Source organism: Drosophila mauritiana, chromosome 3L (genome assembly GCF_004382145.1).
Source record: "Drosophila mauritiana strain mau12 chromosome 3L, ASM438214v1, whole genome shotgun sequence".
Lineage (NCBI taxonomy): Eukaryota > Metazoa > Arthropoda > Insecta > Diptera > Drosophilidae > Drosophila > Drosophila mauritiana.
This window is the reverse complement of record NC_046669.1, coordinates 327,671-347,055: the sequence shown is the minus strand read 5'-3', so window position 1 is coordinate 347,055 and position 19,385 is coordinate 327,671. Positions and strand designations below refer to the sequence as shown.

Genomic DNA, 19,385 nt, shown 5'->3' with positions numbered 1-19,385 from the left:
TATTTTCAATGTCTTTTATTCAGAATTAAAAAAAATAAATTAATATTTCTAAATACCAAAGTAGGCAAAAGGAAATGTTTCAAAACATCTCCCCAACGACATGGACACCTACCAAATTTCGTTAGCTTTCATCTGACTCTGAATTTTACACAATTTTTAAGCGAAATATTTAATGATGAGTATCGACATCGTGATGCAGCTGCTCTACGGAACGGCGCTTCTGACTACAATCATAGTGGCTCCTTTGGCCACGCTGGACTTGGACGTGGACGAAAAAGACCAACGCACCGCAAAAGCCCGCTATTTGGAAGTTATGTTCTACGCGGCCGTTTCACTCGTCCTGACCGCGATGGCGTTAATGCACAGCCTGGTGACCTCGCCGCGTTGGCGGAAGCAGAATTCAGTGAAGATTTTGCTGGCTATGCTTCCCTGGATGCTGGTGTGCTGCATTCATTTCCTGATGAACGTGATGCTGCAGCTCAAGGCGATCTTCAACGTGGCGACCGAGACGCGCCAAAGGACCTTGATCTACGCCCTGGGCTTCTATTGCGCCATCTTTGGTTTGGCCCTGGAACAGATGCTGCACTGGAACGTCGTTTTCCATTTGATGACCGACGGGGTAATAACAAGCATCTCCAACAGCCAACTGCCGTTAGTGATATTCTAAGTTGACGGACCGATTTTACTAGTTTACAACCTGTAGCTTAATTTGTAGTAACATAACATGGAAGCATCTTTTTCAGCACTAATTTACAATGGGCACCCACACACCTCCACATTTCGGATAAGAGGTTTGAGATTTGTAAATGTATTTCTGTTCTGAGCATGCTATATACACGAGGGAATGAAACTGGTGTTCAATTAATTAATAAAGCCTTTCCCAATTAACCTTTATATACATACTTATGTACAGCAACAGATGCTTAAAATTCTAGGACAAACATATACAGGAAAAGAAAAACGTAAAAGTCAAAAGAATTATCTTCGGAGAATTCCGAAGTCCTGGATTGCACTTCAAGGGATGCACAAAATCAATATGTGAGTGTGTCTTCAGTTGAAAAGATCCAATCCATCGACAGCATCATCCTTCCAAAGGAAACAAGCATCTGATTCGGGGTTTTCCCCTTTGCTGTGGCTTCCTGCGTACTTAAAACTAATAACATTGGTACAGTTTTGGTATAAAACTCGATAAAAACTAAGCGGCACTTTGTTCTCGCGCAACCTATCTTCTAAAATATGTACAGAAGGGAGGAAATCGTCCCTAGGAAGCCTGCAGGATATTCTCTTGAGCCTTGACCACCTCCGTATCCACTTTTGTACTGGAATGAGCGAGCACCAAATTACTCTCCACCTTGATCTGTGATTGTTTCGCCACCGGAACATCGCCTTGGGATGAAGCTAAAGATTGATTGTGATTTCCGGCGTCATGCTTGGCCTGGTGAACCTGCAGCAGACCTTGATTGATGCTGGTGAAGTTGCACTGGTTGCACTTGTAAATGATTGTGGACAGCTCCTGTTCAGGATGGCGGGTCTGAAGGTGTATCTGTCCAAGGAGAGCAAGTCTATTAGAAGCTTGACTAATTATTAATAGAAATCTATCGAACCCGAAAAGCGGTGCTCTGGATGGCTCGGAAGTCGCAGTGCGGGCAGGAGTAGCGTTTCCTCTCCTTGTGCGTGGCTAGGTGGCGCCGAAAGGCGTTGTGATCGCTGGTCTCGTGATCACAGGTGTCGCAGCGGAAACGCTTATGCTCCTGATGGCTTCGAAGATGAAGTCTCAGGCTGCTCTTGGAACCAAAACGGCGCTGGCACTCGGGGCACTCTAGCTGTTCGTTTCGCTCTTTGCATAGGTGCTCCCTCAGGGTTTTCTTTTGCTTGAAGGCGGCGCCGCAATCTTCGCAGCGATGCATTACAAGGGGATTGCCTTCTGGTCCCTCGGAAATCTGCTCATTCGACTGCTTTCCCATGCCTAATCCTTGAGTGCGATGCAAGCGACGGTGGTTCTTCAGTTGCTTGGTGTTCTTAAATCCCTTGCCGCACTGCTCGCACTTGTAGTTTCGCTCCTCCGAGTGGATCTTAGCGTGGGTGTTCACGAGACGCGAATATATGGGCGTCTTAAAGCTGCACAGCTGGCAGGAGTACAGCTCCATGTCGATCTGGTGGGTTCGCCAGAGGTGCGTATGCAGACAGTTCCAATTGCTAAAGTTGCTGGACTTGCATTCCGGGCACACCACGGGTTGGTTTGAGCTGAGGGGTCCATTGTGGCATCTGCCGTGATACTCCAAAGTTACGGGTGATTTGAAACGGAACATACAACCCTCCACAAGGCACTTGCCTCCCTCTGGCACTTGATTTGGCCCCAGAGAGAGTTTTCTTTTGGAAGCTGCTCCACCAGAGTGCTTGGCTCCATAGGGACGGCCTCTGACCGAGGTGCCGCCTCCAAGAAGCGGTGGGTCCACGGCGGCGGGAAGAAGATTATTGGCAACATAGATGCGGGCTGGCTTTTCGATAGCAGCATTCATCTCGGCTGCCAAGGGAACCAGCGGCGGAACCGGCAAACTACCTAAGGCTGCACTTTGAGCAACAGAGGATGTCCCTTCCGAGGATGTTACCGGTACTAGCGGGGGCACTGTCCCTCGTCCTCCCGCTGCAGATCCTTCTTCTGCGTTTTGTGTGTCCTCCGGTGGTGCGGCGTACAACTGAGAAAAATCTTTGACCAGCAGATCCACTGAAGTGTGAGACAAACCATCAAGTGGGGGAGCATTAGCTACTTCACTGGGTGTAGGCAAACCGAGTCCAGCTTCTGGTACAGCATCATCCATCCATGGCCAGCACTCCAGATCCTCAGGTAGGTCATATCCATCCTCGCTGGGCCAACTTTCACTAATAGAGGGCTGGAATTCGCCAAGCGTTTCCGTTGGTCCCTTAATTTGTGAAGTTACTTCCATAGCCTGCTGTTGCACGGGCGGAAGCTCCATCATGGTCATTGCCATCGGTTCCAGATTGGGCACGATTAAGTGCTCCACCTCGGTGCGGTTCATCAGGTTTAGTTCGTCCACAGTGCGCAGGTGCAAGGTGCCCCTCTGAGGTGCCTTTAAAATGTCCACATTTTTAATGAAGATCTTTTGCTTGGTCGTAATGGGAGCCGTAGGTGGCATGTAGTGCTCCAGCTGGACTGGTTGTGGTTCCATTACTGTCAGTGGATCATTCAGAGGAGGTGGCGGAGTTGCCTCTTCCGGAACAAAATCCACACCAAAATCTAGGTCCAAAGCACTAAAACGTGTGTTTTCCACATGGGAGGCAGGTGCTCCATTGCCGTTCAACACAGAATCAAAGGGAAATGCCTCGGGACACATCTGTGCGAGCGGGGCGAGGCTGGGCTCGAATCCTGGAAGCTGGCACGTGGGCGTTAGTAGTGTCTCCGACTGGAAGACGTCACCATCTGCTCCTCCTACAACCAGTACACTTTGTCCGGGTTCTGCTGCCGACGGCATGTTGCTATTGAATCCCAAACCGGGCAGAGCAGATGGCAAAACCATCGGTTCCTTGAGGATGTCTACATTGCGGATATAAATCTTCGGCTGACGCGGCTTCTCCGGTTCCCCGCCCACATCAGGAACTTCAAGGAGACTATTGTCCGTAATGAGCGAATGATTCTGCAGCTGGAAGTCGAACGGCAGCAAAGCAGTCTCCCTGAGCACGTCCACGCTCTTGATGGAGATCTTCTGGCTGGGCTTTGGCGGCGGAGCGGGTAAATTCGCAGCAGGTGCTGGTGGCATAGTCTGTTCGGTCGGCGATGCACCTACAGCCACACCTTCCAGCAGATCAAGAATGTTAGCGGCGGACCCGCTATCCGGCATTAAGGGCGGGAAGTTCAGGAGTGGCTCCCTTAGGCAGTCCACGCTTTTTATAAAGATGCGACTCTTGGGTCGATTTTGGCTCTGCGACATCTGAGTCTGCTTTTTAGTCTGTGCTTCAGTGACTTTTCCGCCCACAAGCGTGAGTGTCTCACTGTCCTCCATTTGATGGTCCAAGCTGAGGTGCAAGCTGAGCGCATCGCTGGTGTAGAAAATGTTTGAGCAGCCTGTCGAAGAACACGTGAAAAGTGAATGCAAATAGGATGAAGCACCCTAGCAGAGCAATCATATTGAAGGGCACTATGCCTCACCTGGGCACTGTTTCCTGTGCTGCTCCATATAGCAGTTTCCCTGGCTAAGGTGTTGTTGAAGACGCATCTGGCAGAGGCTTAAGAACGGACAATTGGGACAGCGCAGGATAAGAGGCGGGCCCTCCTGAATCATTGCCTTGCCCTCCACGCTAGCGCAGCTGGAATTTCGAGTTGGTGGCGTTGGCGTGGCATTCAGGCGATCCTTTGCTGCCGCTTCCGCAAGTTCCGACTTGATCAGTTCCTCCGACTTGATTTCCGCTGTGCGCCTGCGGAAGGCATTGCGGTAGCTCTTCTCCGGTTGCTGCAAGTCGGTGGTGTGGATCTGGACAAAGGGAATGCCCTGATTGGGCTGGGACTCCACCGCCACCGCAGGAGGTGATCGATTCCCGCCATCGGCCAGCCACAAAGTAGTTCCAGAAGCGGTGGCATTTGCAGCAGACGCGGAGGTAGATCCGGATCCCGATCCGATGACCAGCTCGTCGTCAAAGAATCCCACGAAGTTGGAGTCCTGCTCCAAGGAGTGAACCGGCGTGGAAAGCGACAGGTCCTGGTGCGAATGTGAAGGATGCGGATGCGACAGCGGGAGCAGCTGGAAGACACACGGCGTGTTTTTCTGGCCAGAGGTACTCGCTGGTTGCTCACCTGGTTGCCGCCGTAATATCCCGGATAGGTCGCATCGCTCATCGTGGGTGCCTTCCTTGGTCCAGTTGCTACCCGGTGCCGGATTCCGGTTGCCGGTTTTCCGCTTCCTGGGCACTAGCCTTTTAACTCCGCATCACAATATGCATTACGCAGAAAAACAACTTTTCCTCACAAAATAACTGATAGCGAACAGCTGTTGCTGTACACAGTGTGGCAGCACTGTTTGCACAACAATATTCGGTCACACTGTATCATTATGTTTTGTCGTGTGTAATAGGCCTTTATTAAATACAATAAATTAAGTTGCTAATATTAAAACCGAAGTTAAAGCAAACGCTCTACGAAGACAAAATACAAAATAGGGCAATTTTATTAACTAAGCTAGAATAGTTTTACTAGAGTTTCTATAAATATACCAAAACGTGCTGGGGATATCGATGTTATCGAGGACTAACCATCGCTAGCGGCTACTGCAAAAAAAAGAGCGGAGTTTCGTGGACTCGAGTGAAAATTGTGAAAATCCATTATATACGGCAGAAAGCAACATAAGGTCCCAGAATGCCGCGAATAATGATCAAGGGCGGCGTGTGGCGCAACACGGAGGTAATTATACCAATAGTTTATGGGTTAATCACACATGGCTTACATGGGCTACCTATTTAATTTTTTCAGGATGAAATCCTAAAAGCTGCGGTTATGAAATATGGCAAGAACCAGTGGAGTCGTATTGCCTCCCTCCTGCACAGGAAGTCCGCTAAGCAGTGCAAGGCCAGGTGGTACGAGTGGCTGGATCCCAGCATCAAGAAGACCGAGTGGTCCCGTGAGGAGGACGAGAAACTGCTCCACTTGGCCAAGCTGATGCCGACGCAGTGGCGCACCATAGCCCCGATCATCGGGCGGACGGCAGCCCAGTGCCTGGAGCGCTATGAGTACTTGCTGTGAGTTCAACGGATTAAATACCAAGTAGAAAATTTCTGATCCCTTTCCTGCCGCACAGAGACCAAGCCCAACGCAAAGAGGATGGCGAGGACACGATGGACGATCCTCGCAAGTTAAAGCCCGGAGAGATTGACCCCAATCCAGAGACCAAACCGGCGCGACCCGATCCCAAGGACATGGACGAGGACGAGCTGGAAATGCTTTCCGAGGCACGCGCCCGCTTGGCCAACACGCAGGGCAAGAAAGCCAAGCGCAAGGCTCGCGAAAAGCAACTGGAGGAAGCCCGCCGCCTGGCCACTCTCCAAAAGCGGCGCGAGCTTCGTGCCGCCGGCATTGGCAGCGGAAATCGCAAGCGGATCAAGGGAATAGACTACAACGCCGAGATTCCTTTCGAAAAGCGTCCTGCCCACGGATTCTACGACACTTCCGAGGAGCACTTGCAGAAAATTGAACCCGACTTCAACAAGATGCGGCAGCAGGACCTAGATGGAGAACTCCGCTCAGAGAAGGAGGAACGCGAACGCAAGCGGGACAAGCAGAAGCTGAAGCAGCGCAAGGAGAATGAAGTGCCCACCGCAATGCTGCAAAACATGGAGCCCGAGCGAAAGCGCTCCAAACTAGTCCTGCCTACGCCGCAGATTTCCGACATGGAACTACAGCAGGTAGTCAAGCTGGGACGCGCCAGTGAGATGGCAAAGGAAATTGCCGGTGAGAGCGGCATAGAGACGACGGATGCTTTGCTAGCCGACTACTCCATTACACCCCAGGTTGCAGCCACTCCACGTACTCCGGCTCCGTACACCGATCGCATCATGCAGGAGGCGCAGAACATGATGGCCCTCACCCACACAGAGACGCCACTCAAAGGCGGCCTGAATACACCACTGCACGAGTCAGACTTCTCCGGCGTGCTGCCCAAGGCGGCCTCCATCGCCACGCCTAACACAGTGATTGCCACGCCGTTTAGAACCCAACGCGAGGGCGGAGCAGCCACTCCCGGCGGATTCCAAACGCCCTCCTCCGGTGCCCTAGTTCCCGTAAAGGGGTCAGGAGGGGCTACGGGTGCCGTCAACACACCTGCCTACGTGAGGGACAAGCTAAGCATCAATCCCGAGGAGAGTATGGGCGTCACCGAGACCCCAGCACATTACAAAAACTACCAAAAGCAACTAAAGTCTACACTGCGTGACGGACTCTCCACGCTGCCCGCTCCACGGAATGACTACGAGATCGTGGTGCCCGAGCAGGAGGAAAGCGAGCGCATCGAGACCAGCTCAGAACCCGCCGTCGAGGATCAGGCGGATGTCGACGCCAGGTTATTGGCGGAACAAGAGGCGCGCCGAAAGCGGGAGCTAGAGAAGCGCTCCCAGGTTATCCAGCGTAGTCTTCCGCGACCCACTGAAGTGAACACCAAGATTCTGCGACCGCAGTCCGAGAAACAGAATCTTACGGAACAGCAGCAGGCCGAAGAACTGATTAAACACGAAATGATCACCATGCAGCGTGAGTAAACCCAACGTTTCCATTTTAACCCAAGTAACTAACGTCCTTTTTCTACGCAGTGTACGACTCGGTCAAGGATCCCGTGCCCGGTCAGTCGCAGCACAAGTTGGAACAGCTACAAAGCTACTTTAAGGCCAATCCCTACGAGGACATCTCGCAGCAAGAGTTGGCGAAGGCCAAGCAAATGCTCACCGAGGAAATGGAAGTGGTGAAGGAGCGCATGGCGCATGGCGAACTGCCCCTAGACGTTTATGCCCAGGTGTGGCAGGAGTGCCTCGGCCAGGTACTTTACCTACCCTCCCAACATCGCTACACACGCGCCAATCTGGCCAGCAAGAAGGATCGATTAGAGTCTGCCGAGAAACGGCTGGAGACAAATCGCCGCCACATGGCCAAGGAAGCCAAGCGCTGCGGCAAGATCGAGAAAAAGTTGAAGATTCTCACCGGCGGCTACCAGGCGCGTGCCCAGGTGCTGATTAAGCAGCTTCAGGACACGTACGGCCAGATTGAGCAGAACTCTGTCTCACTCTCGACATTCCGCTTTTTGGGCGAACAGGAGGCCATCGCTGTGCCGCGGCGCCTGGAATCGCTGCAAGAGGACGTGCGTCGCCAGATGGACCGCGAGAAGGAGCTGCAACAAAAGTACGCTAGCTTAGTAGAGGAGCGCGATTCGCTTTACTCACAAATCGAACATATAACTGGCGTTAGGCCCACGGCCCAGCAACTCCTGCCCGACCAGGAAGCGTAAACCTTCTTTTGGAACCTAAGTCCGCTCTAATTTAATTACAATAATTACATGCCAGCAAACAGTTATCACCATATCCTGCCCGATCCATAGTCCTCGCTAGCGGCCGTACTTCTGGTAGACCCACTCCTTGTTGTCCAGCGGACAGACCAGGCGCGTTTTCAACCAGCGCGCGATGCAGTGGTAATGGAAAGCGTGGTTGCACTCGCCCCAAGCCACAGTGCACTCGTCTTGGTTTGCATTCGGGTCCGCCTGGCACTCGATGCACAGGTTCATGATGTGGTTACGGCAGATGGCACAGTTGTCCACTGCTACGTCCCATCCCCACATGGCGTGCGCAACCCACTTCTTCACCACAAAGCGCTCCGTCCTGGCTTGGCCAGCTCCTCCACTACAGGATGGCTCTTCGTCATTGAAGTCCATGTCGTGGAAGTCCTCCGTCTCCTCAACCTCCATCTCCTCGGCCATGGTGTGAAATTACGAAATTTTTTTCTTTTTCTAAATAATTGTCGACTCGTATTCGAATTTGATTTGAACTATTTAGAACTCAATATGTCTCTGGCTTGACAGTTATAAAACCAAAACCGATTTATCTACGAAATCACAACGGCGAATAATTTTAAAAATAAATGCAGAGAATGTTCATAAAAAAAATAAAACCTTGTGATCATATTAAGTGGGGCTCATGAAAGCTTATCATCGGTAAACCACTTTTTAATCCCAAAATTTAGACAATTTTTTTAAACAAGAATATCAGAATCGGATACCAGTAAGTCAGATAGTGGAAGTTCGATAGAGAAATTTCAAAATTCTCTTGGCATATCGATAGAAATTTGTATTCCTTTTAACGAGTTTAATATACCCCTCTATGAGTAATGGGTATAAAAAAGTTTATTTTAGAATGCCTTTCTTAAACAATATAGCTGTTTCCCACACTCGAATGTCAATATTATTATTATTTTTATTATTATTAGGAAGATACTAGCTTCAAGCTGGTAAATCAACGGCACTACTAACGGGAACTCGTGGCTTAGGCTTAGCGAATATCAAATAAATTCTTTACACGGTCTTCTCAGTTTGGGAAAGATTTTTAACCCTTTTCAAGTGCTTCTTGCCAATAAAGTGCTGTTGCAAGATGGTCTCATGGTTCATCATCATGTCGCAGGTCTGGCAGTAGTACTGACCCATTGGAGTGCGATACAAGGCCAGTTCCGCGGCATCCAATTTCTTCGTTTCAGAGGTAGGCGCCTCCGGAAGACGAACATCTTCCGACTGATCCTGATCCTGCCCAGAGGTCCTAAAGTTCTTTTGGTGCCTGGCTCCAGCCAAGTGGGCCTGCATTTGTGCAGCAGAGGTGACCATTATTTTGCACAGGTTGCAGGTGCGCTTGATCACGCTGTTCTCTGATAGTAATACGTCCGTAGGGGAATCTTTGGTTAAGCCCTCCGTCTTGGGGAACAGACTTCCTATGCCGTGACGACCATCCGACGTATCGCAGTTCCTGGCTCCGGAGGGCTTCGCGGTGCCCTGCTCCACACGCATGTGCTTTCGACCCAAGAAGTGCTGGCGGGCGTGCATCGAGGAGGTGAGGTCCAGGTCGCACAGGTCGCAGTGAAAGGCATTTGGGCCGGTTGGTCCTTGCTTGGCCAGCCGCTTCACTGGAGGTGCCTTCAGACCCACCTCCGTGTAGTTCTTGACCAGCCAGGCGCTGATGTGTCGGTCGTGGGCCTTCGATTCGTAGTGATCCCGGGCGCACTTTCTCGAGGTCATCTGCACCTTACACAGCTGACAGTTCAGTGGTCCAATAAGCCTGTTCAACTCCTCCGGATAGCTCTCGTCGCGTCCGGGAAACAAGACCAATTCGCCGTCAGCCTCCAACGAGTCCTTCTTCATGCACTTAGCCTTCCGTTTTATGTGGGTCCTGATGGACCCATTATTTTTCTTGTCCGTCCGCTCACCAGGTGCCACCAGACTGTTACTGGTCGAAATTTCTGCGGCTGGATGAGATTCGATACAGGCTCTATCCACACGAATTCTGGGGGTCTCTCCCGTTGCAAGGTGAGGAATGTGGAAGCCTGTAAGGGACCCGGTGGAGCTCATCTCTATATCATCACTAAAATCTATAAGCCAATGCAAAGCTAAAGATGGACCAAGGGATCAGACGCATACGTCAAACACTCCCAACCTTCAAATAACTTACGCTACGTTCTTCTGATATTCGCCCAACAATATTTCTTATGCTACTTAAAAAGTCGTCTAATACTAGTAACTCAATAAACAATCAAGCCTACTTATTTTCCAAAAGTTAATACATTTTCATGCAAGGAAACATCTAACGATATTTTATAGTTTTTAAATATTTCATCTCTAGGCAAAGCCAATTTGTTGGCGCCGACCTCGGCGGATATTTTGAAAAATGTACGAAAAAACGTACATGAATAAATATCAACACACAAGGCTCCCCACTGAAGAAACAAAAAAAACGTTTTTTAATTACACATTTTATTGGGTTTTTGTTCAGCATAAATACATTTATGAATTGATTTGGTGCTAAAATACTAACAGTTTTATCTTCTCATGTCTATCAGTGTATAAGGTTCGCGTTCTCGGTTGCTATTTGCGTATTGTTCTCGACCGCCAATTGTGGGTGGCGCGTAGCGTTGGATGGGTGTAAATAAATTGCCATTTGCTTCGCTTTGTATACTTCGATTAGGTAGTTGGTTCACTTCGTTAACCATTCCGTGGTGGCTTTGTAAATTTAGAATCGTTCCTTGCAGCACTTTCGGCAACTGATGGAGAGATAATGTATAAGTAAGTGTGTATTTGGGGATACCTTCTGAACGGAGTTTATAATGCAATATACGGATTTGTAAGAGTAATGATATACAATCAGTTTTAAACATATGTCTACGGGACCTAAAAATTAAATAGATTTAGACGAAGCTTCGTATAGAATAAGAAAAACTTGGGGCGTGTTAGCGGAAGATTGTAGATTGCGTAGCTGGATGGTCCTGCCGCTAATCCTCGTCGTCGTTAATGGCCGCACTGCTGCGTGAGATCTTCATGTAGGCGGCGCAGATGCACTCGCACACGAAGCGGTACTGGCTCTGGAATTTTAGATCACGATTATAGGAAACCCACAAGTAAATCCTATCCAGCAGTACTCACCACATTCTGCACCATGCAGGCACGCTGATCGCGCATGGTGCGCACAATGTCCAACGGATACACTGGCTCTCGGGCCTCCATCAATGCCAACGCAGTGTCCATCAGTATGAGCACTCCAGTACGTCCTATTCCCGCCGAGCAGTGGACAATCACAGGTGGATTGGCTGCACTGATGCACCTGAAGATTAATAAGATGAAACATTCGGTTGATGATATCCATCACCCATTCCAATTCATAGCCCTGGTACTCACTGATGCACGCTTGTCGAGACCGGCGTCTCGTCCTCCGGAGTGGCTCCGTTGCTGGCCGCGCACTTGCGCTCGCGCATCAGTCCACCGTTCTCGTCGGCATCCGCATCGGCATCCATCAGGCGCACCTGCTTCAGACTCTCCTCGATCTCCTGAAGGAGCGTGCGGTTTCGAGCGGCGCGCACCCGCTCCGTAAACTCTAGGAAAAGGTTAGGATCGGAGGGCACACAGTGATCTGGCCAGGCCAAGTACTGCATGTGGTGGATGTGTCGCTGCTCGTGCTTGTCCTTCAGAACAAACTCGCGGAAGACGAAGCTACCCGTCTCGTCCGGTTTCTCGCTGAGGCATCGCACCGAGAATCCCTCCGCCAGCTGAAGCTCCTCACCAGTCACCGGCCAATACTGATGGCATTTCTGGCGACCCGACTCCATTACGGTCGTTAGCATCACCAGGAGATGACTGCTCTCTTGCTGTACCATGCGCCAAAAGTCCGTCGTGGTGCTGGCCAGAGGTCCCTGGGTGGCAATATATCGGTTTACCGCTCCTCCGGGAATCTCCATGTTTACGTAGTTGGCGTTGATGTAGTCGCCTGTGAGCGAGTTGACCAGAGATACCCGAGTGCAGTCATCTGAAATAGGGTTTCCATGTTAAAATGCCTCAATTTAGTGACCTTTAACCTACATGGCGATATGTCTCGGTATCGGTTCTTGGGCGCGTTCGCCGGCTTCCGAGCCTCAGTGATGGCCAGATCCGGGTTCTTCCTGTACATGAGCTCGTACTGCGCCAACAGGGCGCCCGAGGCCAAGCCATCGCTGAGCAGCAGCAGGCTCTGGGTAAACAAAGCATCCCCATCGAGCAGATTAGAGTGTGATCCGATCTCATCGCTCTCCGGGACGTACTGGTACAACGGCTCCTCCTCAAGGAGCAGAGGGGCCGACCGCTGGGGCCGCACCGTCAGTAGCAATTCGCCGCTGGCTTGATGACGGCAATCACGAATCATGGCCACTACCTGCTCGTGACGCAGGCCGTGCACATCCCGGCCATTAATCATGAGTACCTCGTCGCCCTCGCAGACGCGCGGAGTGCAACGATCGGCGGGCGTATGGGGTACCACTTTTGACACCTGAACGGGCAGGCTCAAATCCACTCCACCCTTCACGTTGAAACCATAGCGTCCCTGCTCGTCGGCCTGCAAACGAATGGTGATGAGGTCGCTGCCGCTTTCAGGCTGCTGATGACCCACGGCGTCCGCTATGGTTGTTGGCAATAGAAGTGGACTGTGTTGGCCGGAGCTGTAGGCGGGCGGCATGGGCGACGGGGATGCAGACTCGAAGCGTCGGGTGCACTGTTCTATAAACCCGACGTCGCTGTCAATCAAAAAACAAGTAGCGTATATAACCTTAACTCATGGAACAGTTTTCAAATTTATTTCCTACTTACAGCTGAATGTCATACTCGTCGCTCTGCTGCTCCCACGCCTTGCGCGGCATGGAATCGGCCTCCTTGGAGGTGACCTTGTTATCGTGCGGACGGCTTGTCTTTGTAATGGTCAGTATGGTTCCTGCACCGGCTGGCTTTCCGTTGTTGTGGGAGTTGGCGCTCTCGGAGCCGCTGTGCTGCTGCATAGGCGTACCGCCCGAGGAGCCTGACGTTCCCACACCTCCGGCCGCTCCCAGAAGCCGCTTGCTCGGCGAGCGCACAAAAACCTTGTGAATGCGACCACGCTGTTTGGACTCCTGCACCGCCTGTAGCTCTGTGCGTCCAGAGTAGTAAAACTTGCTACCCAAACTGATGTTGAGGAAGCGCGAGAGGCGGTGTGGTCGCTTTAGGCGGAAGAAGCTGTGGTGCTCCACGCAGGACTTCCACAGCGCCTTGGCGTGCTTGTGGCTGCTCATCCCAAAGCCCAGCAAAGTATCGTAGTTCTCGCTGGGCTCGCGGCGCAACTGGATGAAGAAGTCCTTACGCTTGAACGACACCTTGACCATCTTGCTCCACGAGAAGGTGTTCACGCGCAACGAATGCTGGAAGACGAGCAGTCCGACGGCCGATACGCCCAGCTGCAGCTCCTTGCCGTTGGAGTCGGTGGCCCTGTGCAGGTCAATCCCGTATAGCTCCAATCGCTTAGCGTGCTCTAGGTAGTTGTACTCCGCGTCCGCCGGCAGCTGCCCACGGTGCAACTTGTGCAGTTCTCCAACCTTCCGCTCCGCCTCCGTTGTCTGGTCGCAGAGCAGCTGCATCCCGCTCAGATAGCCCGGCTGGTGTTCTGACGCGTTAAAGTCTCCCAACTCGGCTGTAAAATAAATGGATGGTTTGGTGCTGTCTCATTAGGTAAAGCTATTGAAGGTCTTTAAATTACATTGCACAGTGTAGCTGGCAAGCAGGCACTGGGTGTTGCTGGAGCAGGGCAGCTTGCCCAGTAGAATGTGGCGCTTGATCTGCAGATAGAACTGGTAGCGTGTGAACTCTTCCTGCAGTCGGCTGGGGTCGCTTACAAAAAACTAAAAAAAAAAAAGAAATCTTAAGGTTTTTTTCAGGAGGAAATGGAAAGCGCTGTTCTAATACCTTAACCCTAAACTCTAATAATGGTACGGCATCGTTGTCGAGGGAAACGCTGCTGCATTGCTTCTTAAACTGCTTCTGAGCATCAACCCATCTCTGAGAAGAAAAAGCGTGTCAAGTAATTATAAATGTTTTTTAGAGCAATGGAAAACTTCATAACTTACCACGACGTCACCCGGCTTCTGTGGAAATAGTAGACCAAAGTAGTCCCTTTCGGATAACTCGAGATATTGAAAGACCTGATCCAGGAGTTCAGAGCCTTTCGCACGTTTCTAAAAGGTGTACAAATGCATATTTATAACAATTTCTTAATACGAAAGCAACTAGTTAAGATTATTAACTTAAATTCCATTTACTTCTTTTTCGCATTGCCTTCATAGCAACTACAGTAATTAATCGACATCCATTTGGATGCAATTTGGTAGGCTACTATAATCTTAATCTGCGGCAACCACACACACTACTCGATCATTGAGGTGAAAAAAAGTGAAACCTCGACTGGAGATTGGAAAACAATGCGGACAAGTGCGTGTCTGGAGATGCTAGTCGAGAAGAAAGTGAGCTCTGAGTGCACAGCAGCCAAAAGTGAACAGATAAAATTGAATAAATGAATAGTGATGATTATGAATACCGCGAAACTTTCTTTGTTTTGACTACGATTCGCATACCGCATAATTATGCGCGGAATCACGGATATATACATAGGTGTAAACCAAGTTGTGCAAGTGGAACTTTAAAACGGACCCCTGTCTAATCCAGAATATACGGCTTAGGGGCTGTATGCATGCTAAATCTTAAGGGGTGGGTGTTACCTCGATCCGAAAGGTGTGCGTGATGTCATCTAGGAACAGGACGGTGACGCATTGCTGCCGTTGCGGGGTCTTCTTGTCGCGCGCCAGTTCTGGGCCGCCTCCTCGCAGGCGAAAGGTTCTAGTCAGGTTGTTCAGTCGGAAGCGCTCAAACATGACCGAGTTCCATGAACTCCATGATTCGGGTCGGGTTCAAGCGGTACAAAACTTCGTGTATCACGTTGGAGGGCGCAGATGGCGGAGAAGGAGCTCCCTGTTTGTTCGGACTGCCTCTCCTGGCTCGGCTTTTTGTTTATTCGATAAATTGGCAAGAGTGTTTATATTTCTTAGCTTAGTATGCTTGCTGAATGTTTTGTTTCCAGTTAACTTGGCTGCCTCCCTCGGCTCCTTTACATGTGGATGGATATCTGATTGACTGAAAAACAAGAGTGGTTGAGAACGGGGCCCATATGAGTACCAACTTACGGCTTGTTGAAAGCAATGAAAAGCGCTCACGCCTCCTCTTCCGCTGCAGTTGTTTATTTTCTTAGTTGTTATTTTATGGTCAACACACAACACACTACCTAACAATAGAGGGCTTCGCTTTTAATGCCTCTCATTTCTATATCCCCCGCGGGATTGGATGGTGCATACTTCCACGTAGTTGCTCTGCCCAGACAAGCAATCGACGCAGACGAAAGTCGCCAAGTGCTCGGTGACTAATAATTTGTCTTTGTGGCCTTTCTTTGCCTCTCTCACTGCACCGCGTAGCTTTTTCTTACTCGTGGGCCGCAGACAGCCCAGAATAACCATTGTCAAACTTGAAGATAAGGTAAAGTCTGCCATTATATAGGGGACAGTACTAATACAAGCTCGTTTTCTATTCGTATACTCAGGAAAACATTTTTGAGTCATAGGAATCTTTATTAAAAGTGATTCTAAGAATCATCCCATCAGAATTCGTAAAAAAAAGTAGCATAAACATTTAGACATTTTTATTTATAATGCCTGTTTATTTATTAACTGAAGTTAAATAATAATATTAATAAAGGAGCAGCTCAAAACTCGTCGCAATTGTCTCAGTGTATTTGCCCCAAGCCTCAAATCGTCTGCTAATGATTGATGTGCCGTGTAATTGGCTTAAATGCTCTTCACTAATATACACAAACCCAAGTATCTATGTGTATATAATTGTAAGCACTATCCACCTATTTTACCTTTCAACCTTATTTTACGCAGACGTCGACTGTTCTACAAAACTGGGTTAAACCCGTTTTTGTTGAACTGCGCAAGGCGGACATGGCGCGAATTGAAAAGGGCCAAGAATTAAGATACTGAGCTTTTTCTTATGGTTACCATGTAGTTGCTAGTAATTATCGATCGGGGTCTAACTAGCGAATTTTCTTGAGGCAGTGACTGCTTTTACACAGACATCGTTTTATCGCTAAAAAGTGAGGCATAGGTTACTTTCCTGAATTGCCTCTATGAAAACCCACATGACAGGCAGAGAGCGCATTTGTAAGTAAAAATACCTCGCTATCGAAAAGATATTTGTGTAATTTGACAGGCGAGAGAGGAAGACGGGCAAATCTGGCGGATCAGGAAGCACAACTAGTGCCAGATCGAGCACTTAACTAGAATATCAGAATGGTAGAATGACAGGCATAAATGTATTTTACAAACACTAATCGGCTATAAATGAAGAGTATGTATTGCGATCAACAAAATTGAAACAGACTTAGTGCTTATCTGCGACCACTGGTCTCGTTTCATTATCAGCAGGTGAAAATCAACAGCACGATTACGACTACAAGTGTAAGGAACAACATACAAGGTTAATCTACAAATATGTATGTACAAATATTCAAATAATAATTCAAATACCGAGCTCTTCCTTAAAAGAACCAATAGTCTTGAGTTTATATCATAATTCTAGATTATGGAAACTCATTTCTTTGAGTTGCAATTAGCTGTGGACCACTGTGCTTGCCTGGGTTATCAACAGGTTGGCGAAAGAGAACAGCACTCGAAAATAGGAATATTATTAAAAACAAACAATTGGATGGTTTGCGTCATTCTCTGACGCCCACGAGGCCCGGTTACTAGACCCGATACTAGATGAATGAAAAGGGAAGCGGGACCCGGTGGACAGTGCCCCACGCTGCGCGCCATATTTCCCCGGAAGCCAGTTAAGATCGGTGCCCATTTAGGGCAGGTTGTCGATGGCCAGCCAGCCAGCCAGCCGCTTTGACTTTTCATTATGAAATCGAAATCAAAATAAAAAAATGGACAACGCCTATGTGGTGGCCCACTGGGATGTCCATTGTTGGACCGCTGCTTCTCGCTTTTCGGTTCGTTGACCGACTTCTGTGCGAAATTATCATCGGGACACATGTTTATTTGTTTACCCGGCATTGTTTCTCCATCCCGCTGACCGAATAACGGTATGGGAGCAGCCTCAGCTCGCATTGCTTTCTGCGGCTCTCTCTTAACCAAGCTGAGCTGCTGGCGAAGCACTTTCCTAGGGCACCTCCCCCTGGACCTGCACCTCTCTAAGAGTACTTGTGATCTCGTCTGGGGATTGCTGAGTGCTCATCTCTCGGCGTGTCACAACCTACGAAATCATTCCAGAGACAATGGAACCATATGAGGTAATTGAAACCGCAGATGTGGTACTTCCAAGGAAGTGAAATTTGAGAAACGCCAGCCACAAGAAAAGCAACAAAGCCTAGGCCAAACAAAGCGTGTGTTCAGCTAAACTTTTCAAGGGGTTCTAAGGAGCGATGTCACTCACATCAATTACACGCGTCTTTCGAGCTGATTTGCTTTGGGACGAGCTGGTCTTGACGCCTGGCAACCCAAATCAAAGTCAAATGCTAATGTTCCAAGAGTATCCTAGATTTATGTTGTACGAATATTATAAGAACCTTTAATAATAAAAATAGAATTTGGCGGAACCGAAAGCAAAAGCTTGGTCTGAATAGATTTCCCCGGTTTCGAGGAGTTGCGGTCCACCCTCCGGGAACATGGAACACGGAGGCCTGTGGAAAAACAGGTTAAGCTCCCCGATTGATTTTCTCTCGTGCCACCGACGCATCAATTACGCTGGCCTGGCATTAATTATCGTCTGGCGAATGCATTTGCTGGGCTTACCTTATGCCCGTTATGCCTCAGGGTTGCCATGTGTTTGCCGTGGAAGGGGTGGCGACCCCAGGAAGGGATGGGGCCTTCTTCCGAAGCGGGGTTGAGACCGCTTATCGTTGTTTGCTTTTTAATTTTTATTGCTTTTGGCGTGCAGGAGCGGGAGGGGGAGCGCACCCCACAACTGTTTGTTCAACGCTCAACATACTGAATATGCTATTTTCGTGTTCATATTCCACATGCATCACAGTCCCCGGATAAAGACCCGGGCGACACTCATACACACCCAGAAGCACAGACAGAAAACTGGGAAGTATCTTGCATTATTGTTAAGCAATGACTATGATCAGTTTTGTAAACTTAACATAACCAAGAACTGGGGCAAATGGTCAATTACCCATTTATTATTGGTCATGGTTTCTTACAGTGTAGAATTGCAGCTGATTTGTGCTTATTTTTCCGTCCATTCGTTTAACACTCCTGTGATTGGGTCAATTGTATTTGTTGTTCTGTATGTCGACGGAGAAAACGGAGTATTGGTATCTACGGTTAATTGACGATTTTGTAAACAAATAATCAACGATTAATTGCAGTGCATCTTGGCTATCTTTATTTCCCCTTCATTCCCCCTTATCAACGCTATTGCCACTTCCCTCGTTGCACTACATCCGTGCGGCTTTCGAGATTTGTTTGCGTGTATGGATGGTTCTCTCTAACTATTTTTCTCTCCCTTGCCCGCCTGCGTGGAACTCCGGAAGAGGCAGGGAGCAAGAGGAAGAATAACAATAATAATTACAAACACTGCAGCGAAAGAAGATGCAACACAAAGGGAAGGGCAGAGAGGCGGGCTCTTCTTACCTCTCTCTTTTCGGGCTGCTGTACTATACTTGCACCAACTAGATTTTGAATTGAACAAACGCGGAATATGTTTCTAACGCATTCGGAAAGAGAGCACACACTGCACAGCCACCGACACTCACACATTCGCACTCAGGCTGCCGCTTTAAAGAAAGGACAACGAAAGTAGAAAAAAATTCACGAAGGCCGGTTAACAATCATTACAGATGCGCGAACGTGGCTTAATGTCCTTTGTCCATTAACTGGGGTTTTCACGGAAACGGAAGAAACGAAAAACAAACCGAAATAAACTGAACCGACACAATGAAAAAATGGACTGGCTAGTGATGGATGCTAGTATCGATATTGATATCGCACGATAGTATCGATATATTCTGTAGTTGTAATTGATAAGCGCAATCGAGGTAACAGTTTACGATAAGGTTACGATATTGGGTATAAGAAGTTGAATTTTTTACGATTTTTATTATTCCATATACAAAACAGCACTTATCAGCTGATCATAAAACTTTTTATGGAGTTAAAGCGGTCGCTTTAGCCTTAAAACTGAAATGTGCTCCGTGGAAACAGGACATCAAAACTGACTATCGTCAGTGCAAGTGCATGTTCAATATATCGATTCAAACGT

The 19,385-nt window shown here is 48.9% G+C and overlaps 6 protein-coding genes across 7 annotated transcripts; 2 read left to right on the top strand and 4 right to left on the bottom strand.

Moving 5' to 3' along the window:
* The first annotated feature begins 121 nt into the window (after window positions 1-121).
* On the top strand, window positions 122-697 carry LOC117139611. The gene has a single exon (XM_033302056.1). It carries the CDS (start codon window positions 173-175, stop codon window positions 665-667), a length of 495 nt encoding a protein of 164 aa, XP_033157947.1. The 5' UTR covers window positions 122-172; the 3' UTR covers window positions 668-697.
* A 164-nt stretch (window positions 698-861) lies between these two features.
* On the bottom strand, window positions 862-4,849 carry LOC117139609. The gene is made up of 4 exons (XM_033302048.1): window positions 4,808-4,849; window positions 4,166-4,754; window positions 1,605-4,081; window positions 862-1,543 (listed from the first exon to the last, which is right to left on the bottom strand). The coding sequence occupies exons 1-4, from the start codon at window positions 4,847-4,849 to the stop codon at window positions 1,262-1,264; spliced, it is 3,390 nt and encodes a 1,129-aa protein (XP_033157939.1). The 3' UTR covers window positions 862-1,261.
* A 410-nt stretch (window positions 4,850-5,259) lies between these two features.
* LOC117140121 (cell division cycle 5-like protein) lies at window positions 5,260-9,072 on the top strand. Its single transcript, XM_033302884.1, has 4 exons — window positions 5,260-5,410; window positions 5,480-5,745; window positions 5,805-7,249; window positions 7,309-9,072. The coding sequence occupies exons 1-4, from the start codon at window positions 5,366-5,368 to the stop codon at window positions 7,995-7,997; spliced, it is 2,445 nt and encodes an 814-aa protein (XP_033158775.1). The 5' UTR covers window positions 5,260-5,365; the 3' UTR covers window positions 7,998-9,072.
* On the bottom strand, window positions 8,080-8,482 carry LOC117140123 (RING-box protein 1B). Its single transcript, XM_033302887.1, has one exon. It carries the CDS (start codon window positions 8,460-8,462, stop codon window positions 8,094-8,096), a length of 369 nt encoding a protein of 122 aa, XP_033158778.1. The 5' UTR covers window positions 8,463-8,482; the 3' UTR covers window positions 8,080-8,093.
* LOC117140122 (zinc finger protein 346) lies at window positions 8,977-10,249 on the bottom strand. The gene is made up of 2 exons (XM_033302885.1): window positions 10,195-10,249; window positions 8,977-10,132 (listed from the first exon to the last, which is right to left on the bottom strand). The coding sequence occupies exon 2, from the start codon at window positions 10,092-10,094 to the stop codon at window positions 9,054-9,056; it is 1,041 nt and encodes a 346-aa protein (XP_033158776.1). The 5' UTR covers window positions 10,095-10,132; window positions 10,195-10,249; the 3' UTR covers window positions 8,977-9,053.
* Window positions 10,250-10,479: 230 nt separating this feature from the next.
* LOC117140882 (tyrosine-protein phosphatase 1) lies at window positions 10,480-19,084 on the bottom strand. Of its 2 annotated transcripts, none has more exons than XM_033304025.1 (10): window positions 18,758-19,084; window positions 14,783-15,194; window positions 14,135-14,242; window positions 13,974-14,066; window positions 13,768-13,909; window positions 12,852-13,701; window positions 12,093-12,778; window positions 11,415-12,039; window positions 11,163-11,340; window positions 10,480-11,101 (listed from the first exon to the last, which is right to left on the bottom strand). In XM_033304025.1, the coding sequence occupies exons 2-10, from the start codon at window positions 14,933-14,935 to the stop codon at window positions 11,012-11,014; spliced, it is 2,925 nt and encodes a 974-aa protein (XP_033159916.1). In that variant the 5' UTR covers window positions 14,936-15,194; window positions 18,758-19,084; the 3' UTR covers window positions 10,480-11,011. The 2 variants fall into 2 exon arrangements, with proteins under 2 accessions (XP_033159916.1, XP_033159917.1); XM_033304026.1 differs by having other exon boundaries at window positions 18,880-19,084.
* Window positions 19,085-19,385: the final 301 nt, after the last annotated feature.

What these genes read in the sequence shown, in the direction of transcription:
- LOC117139611 (XM_033302056.1), top strand. Translation starts at nt 173, where the DNA reads ATGATGAGTATCGACATCGTGATGCAGCTGCTCTACGGAACGGCGCTT.
- LOC117139609 (XM_033302048.1), bottom strand. Translation starts at nt 4,849, where the DNA reads ATGAGCGATGCGACCTATCCGGGATATTACGGCGGCAACCAG. An exon ending in GCACAGGAAACAGTGCCCAG is followed by an intron (nt 4,082 to 4,165) that starts GTGAGGCATAGT and finishes GTTCTTCGACAG; the next exon opens with GCTGCTCAAACATTTTCTAC. An exon ending in TCCAGAGCACCGCTTTTCGG is followed by an intron (nt 1,544 to 1,604) that starts GTTCGATAGATT and finishes CTCCTTGGACAG; the next exon opens with ATACACCTTCAGACCCGCCA.
- LOC117140121 (XM_033302884.1), top strand. Translation starts at nt 5,366, where the DNA reads ATGCCGCGAATAATGATCAAGGGCGGCGTGTGGCGCAACACGGAG. An exon ending in GCGTGTGGCGCAACACGGAG is followed by an intron (nt 5,411 to 5,479) that starts GTAATTATACCA and finishes TAATTTTTTCAG; the next exon opens with GATGAAATCCTAAAAGCTGC. An exon ending in GAGCGCTATGAGTACTTGCT is followed by an intron (nt 5,746 to 5,804) that starts GTGAGTTCAACG and finishes CCTGCCGCACAG; the next exon opens with AGACCAAGCCCAACGCAAAG.
- LOC117140123 (XM_033302887.1), bottom strand. Translation starts at nt 8,462, where the DNA reads ATGGCCGAGGAGATGGAGGTTGAGGAGACGGAGGACTTCCACGACATG.
- LOC117140122 (XM_033302885.1), bottom strand. Translation starts at nt 10,094, where the DNA reads ATGAGCTCCACCGGGTCCCTTACAGGCTTCCACATTCCTCACCTTGCA.
- LOC117140882 (XM_033304025.1), bottom strand. Translation starts at nt 14,935, where the DNA reads ATGTTTGAGCGCTTCCGACTGAACAACCTGACTAGAACCTTTCGCCTG. An exon ending in AGAAGCCGGGTGACGTCGTG is followed by an intron (nt 14,067 to 14,134) that starts GTAAGTTATGAA and finishes TTTTCTTCTCAG; the next exon opens with AGATGGGTTGATGCTCAGAA. An exon ending in ATACCGAGACATATCGCCAT is followed by an intron (nt 12,040 to 12,092) that starts GTAGGTTAAAGG and finishes ACCCTATTTCAG; the next exon opens with ATGACTGCACTCGGGTATCT.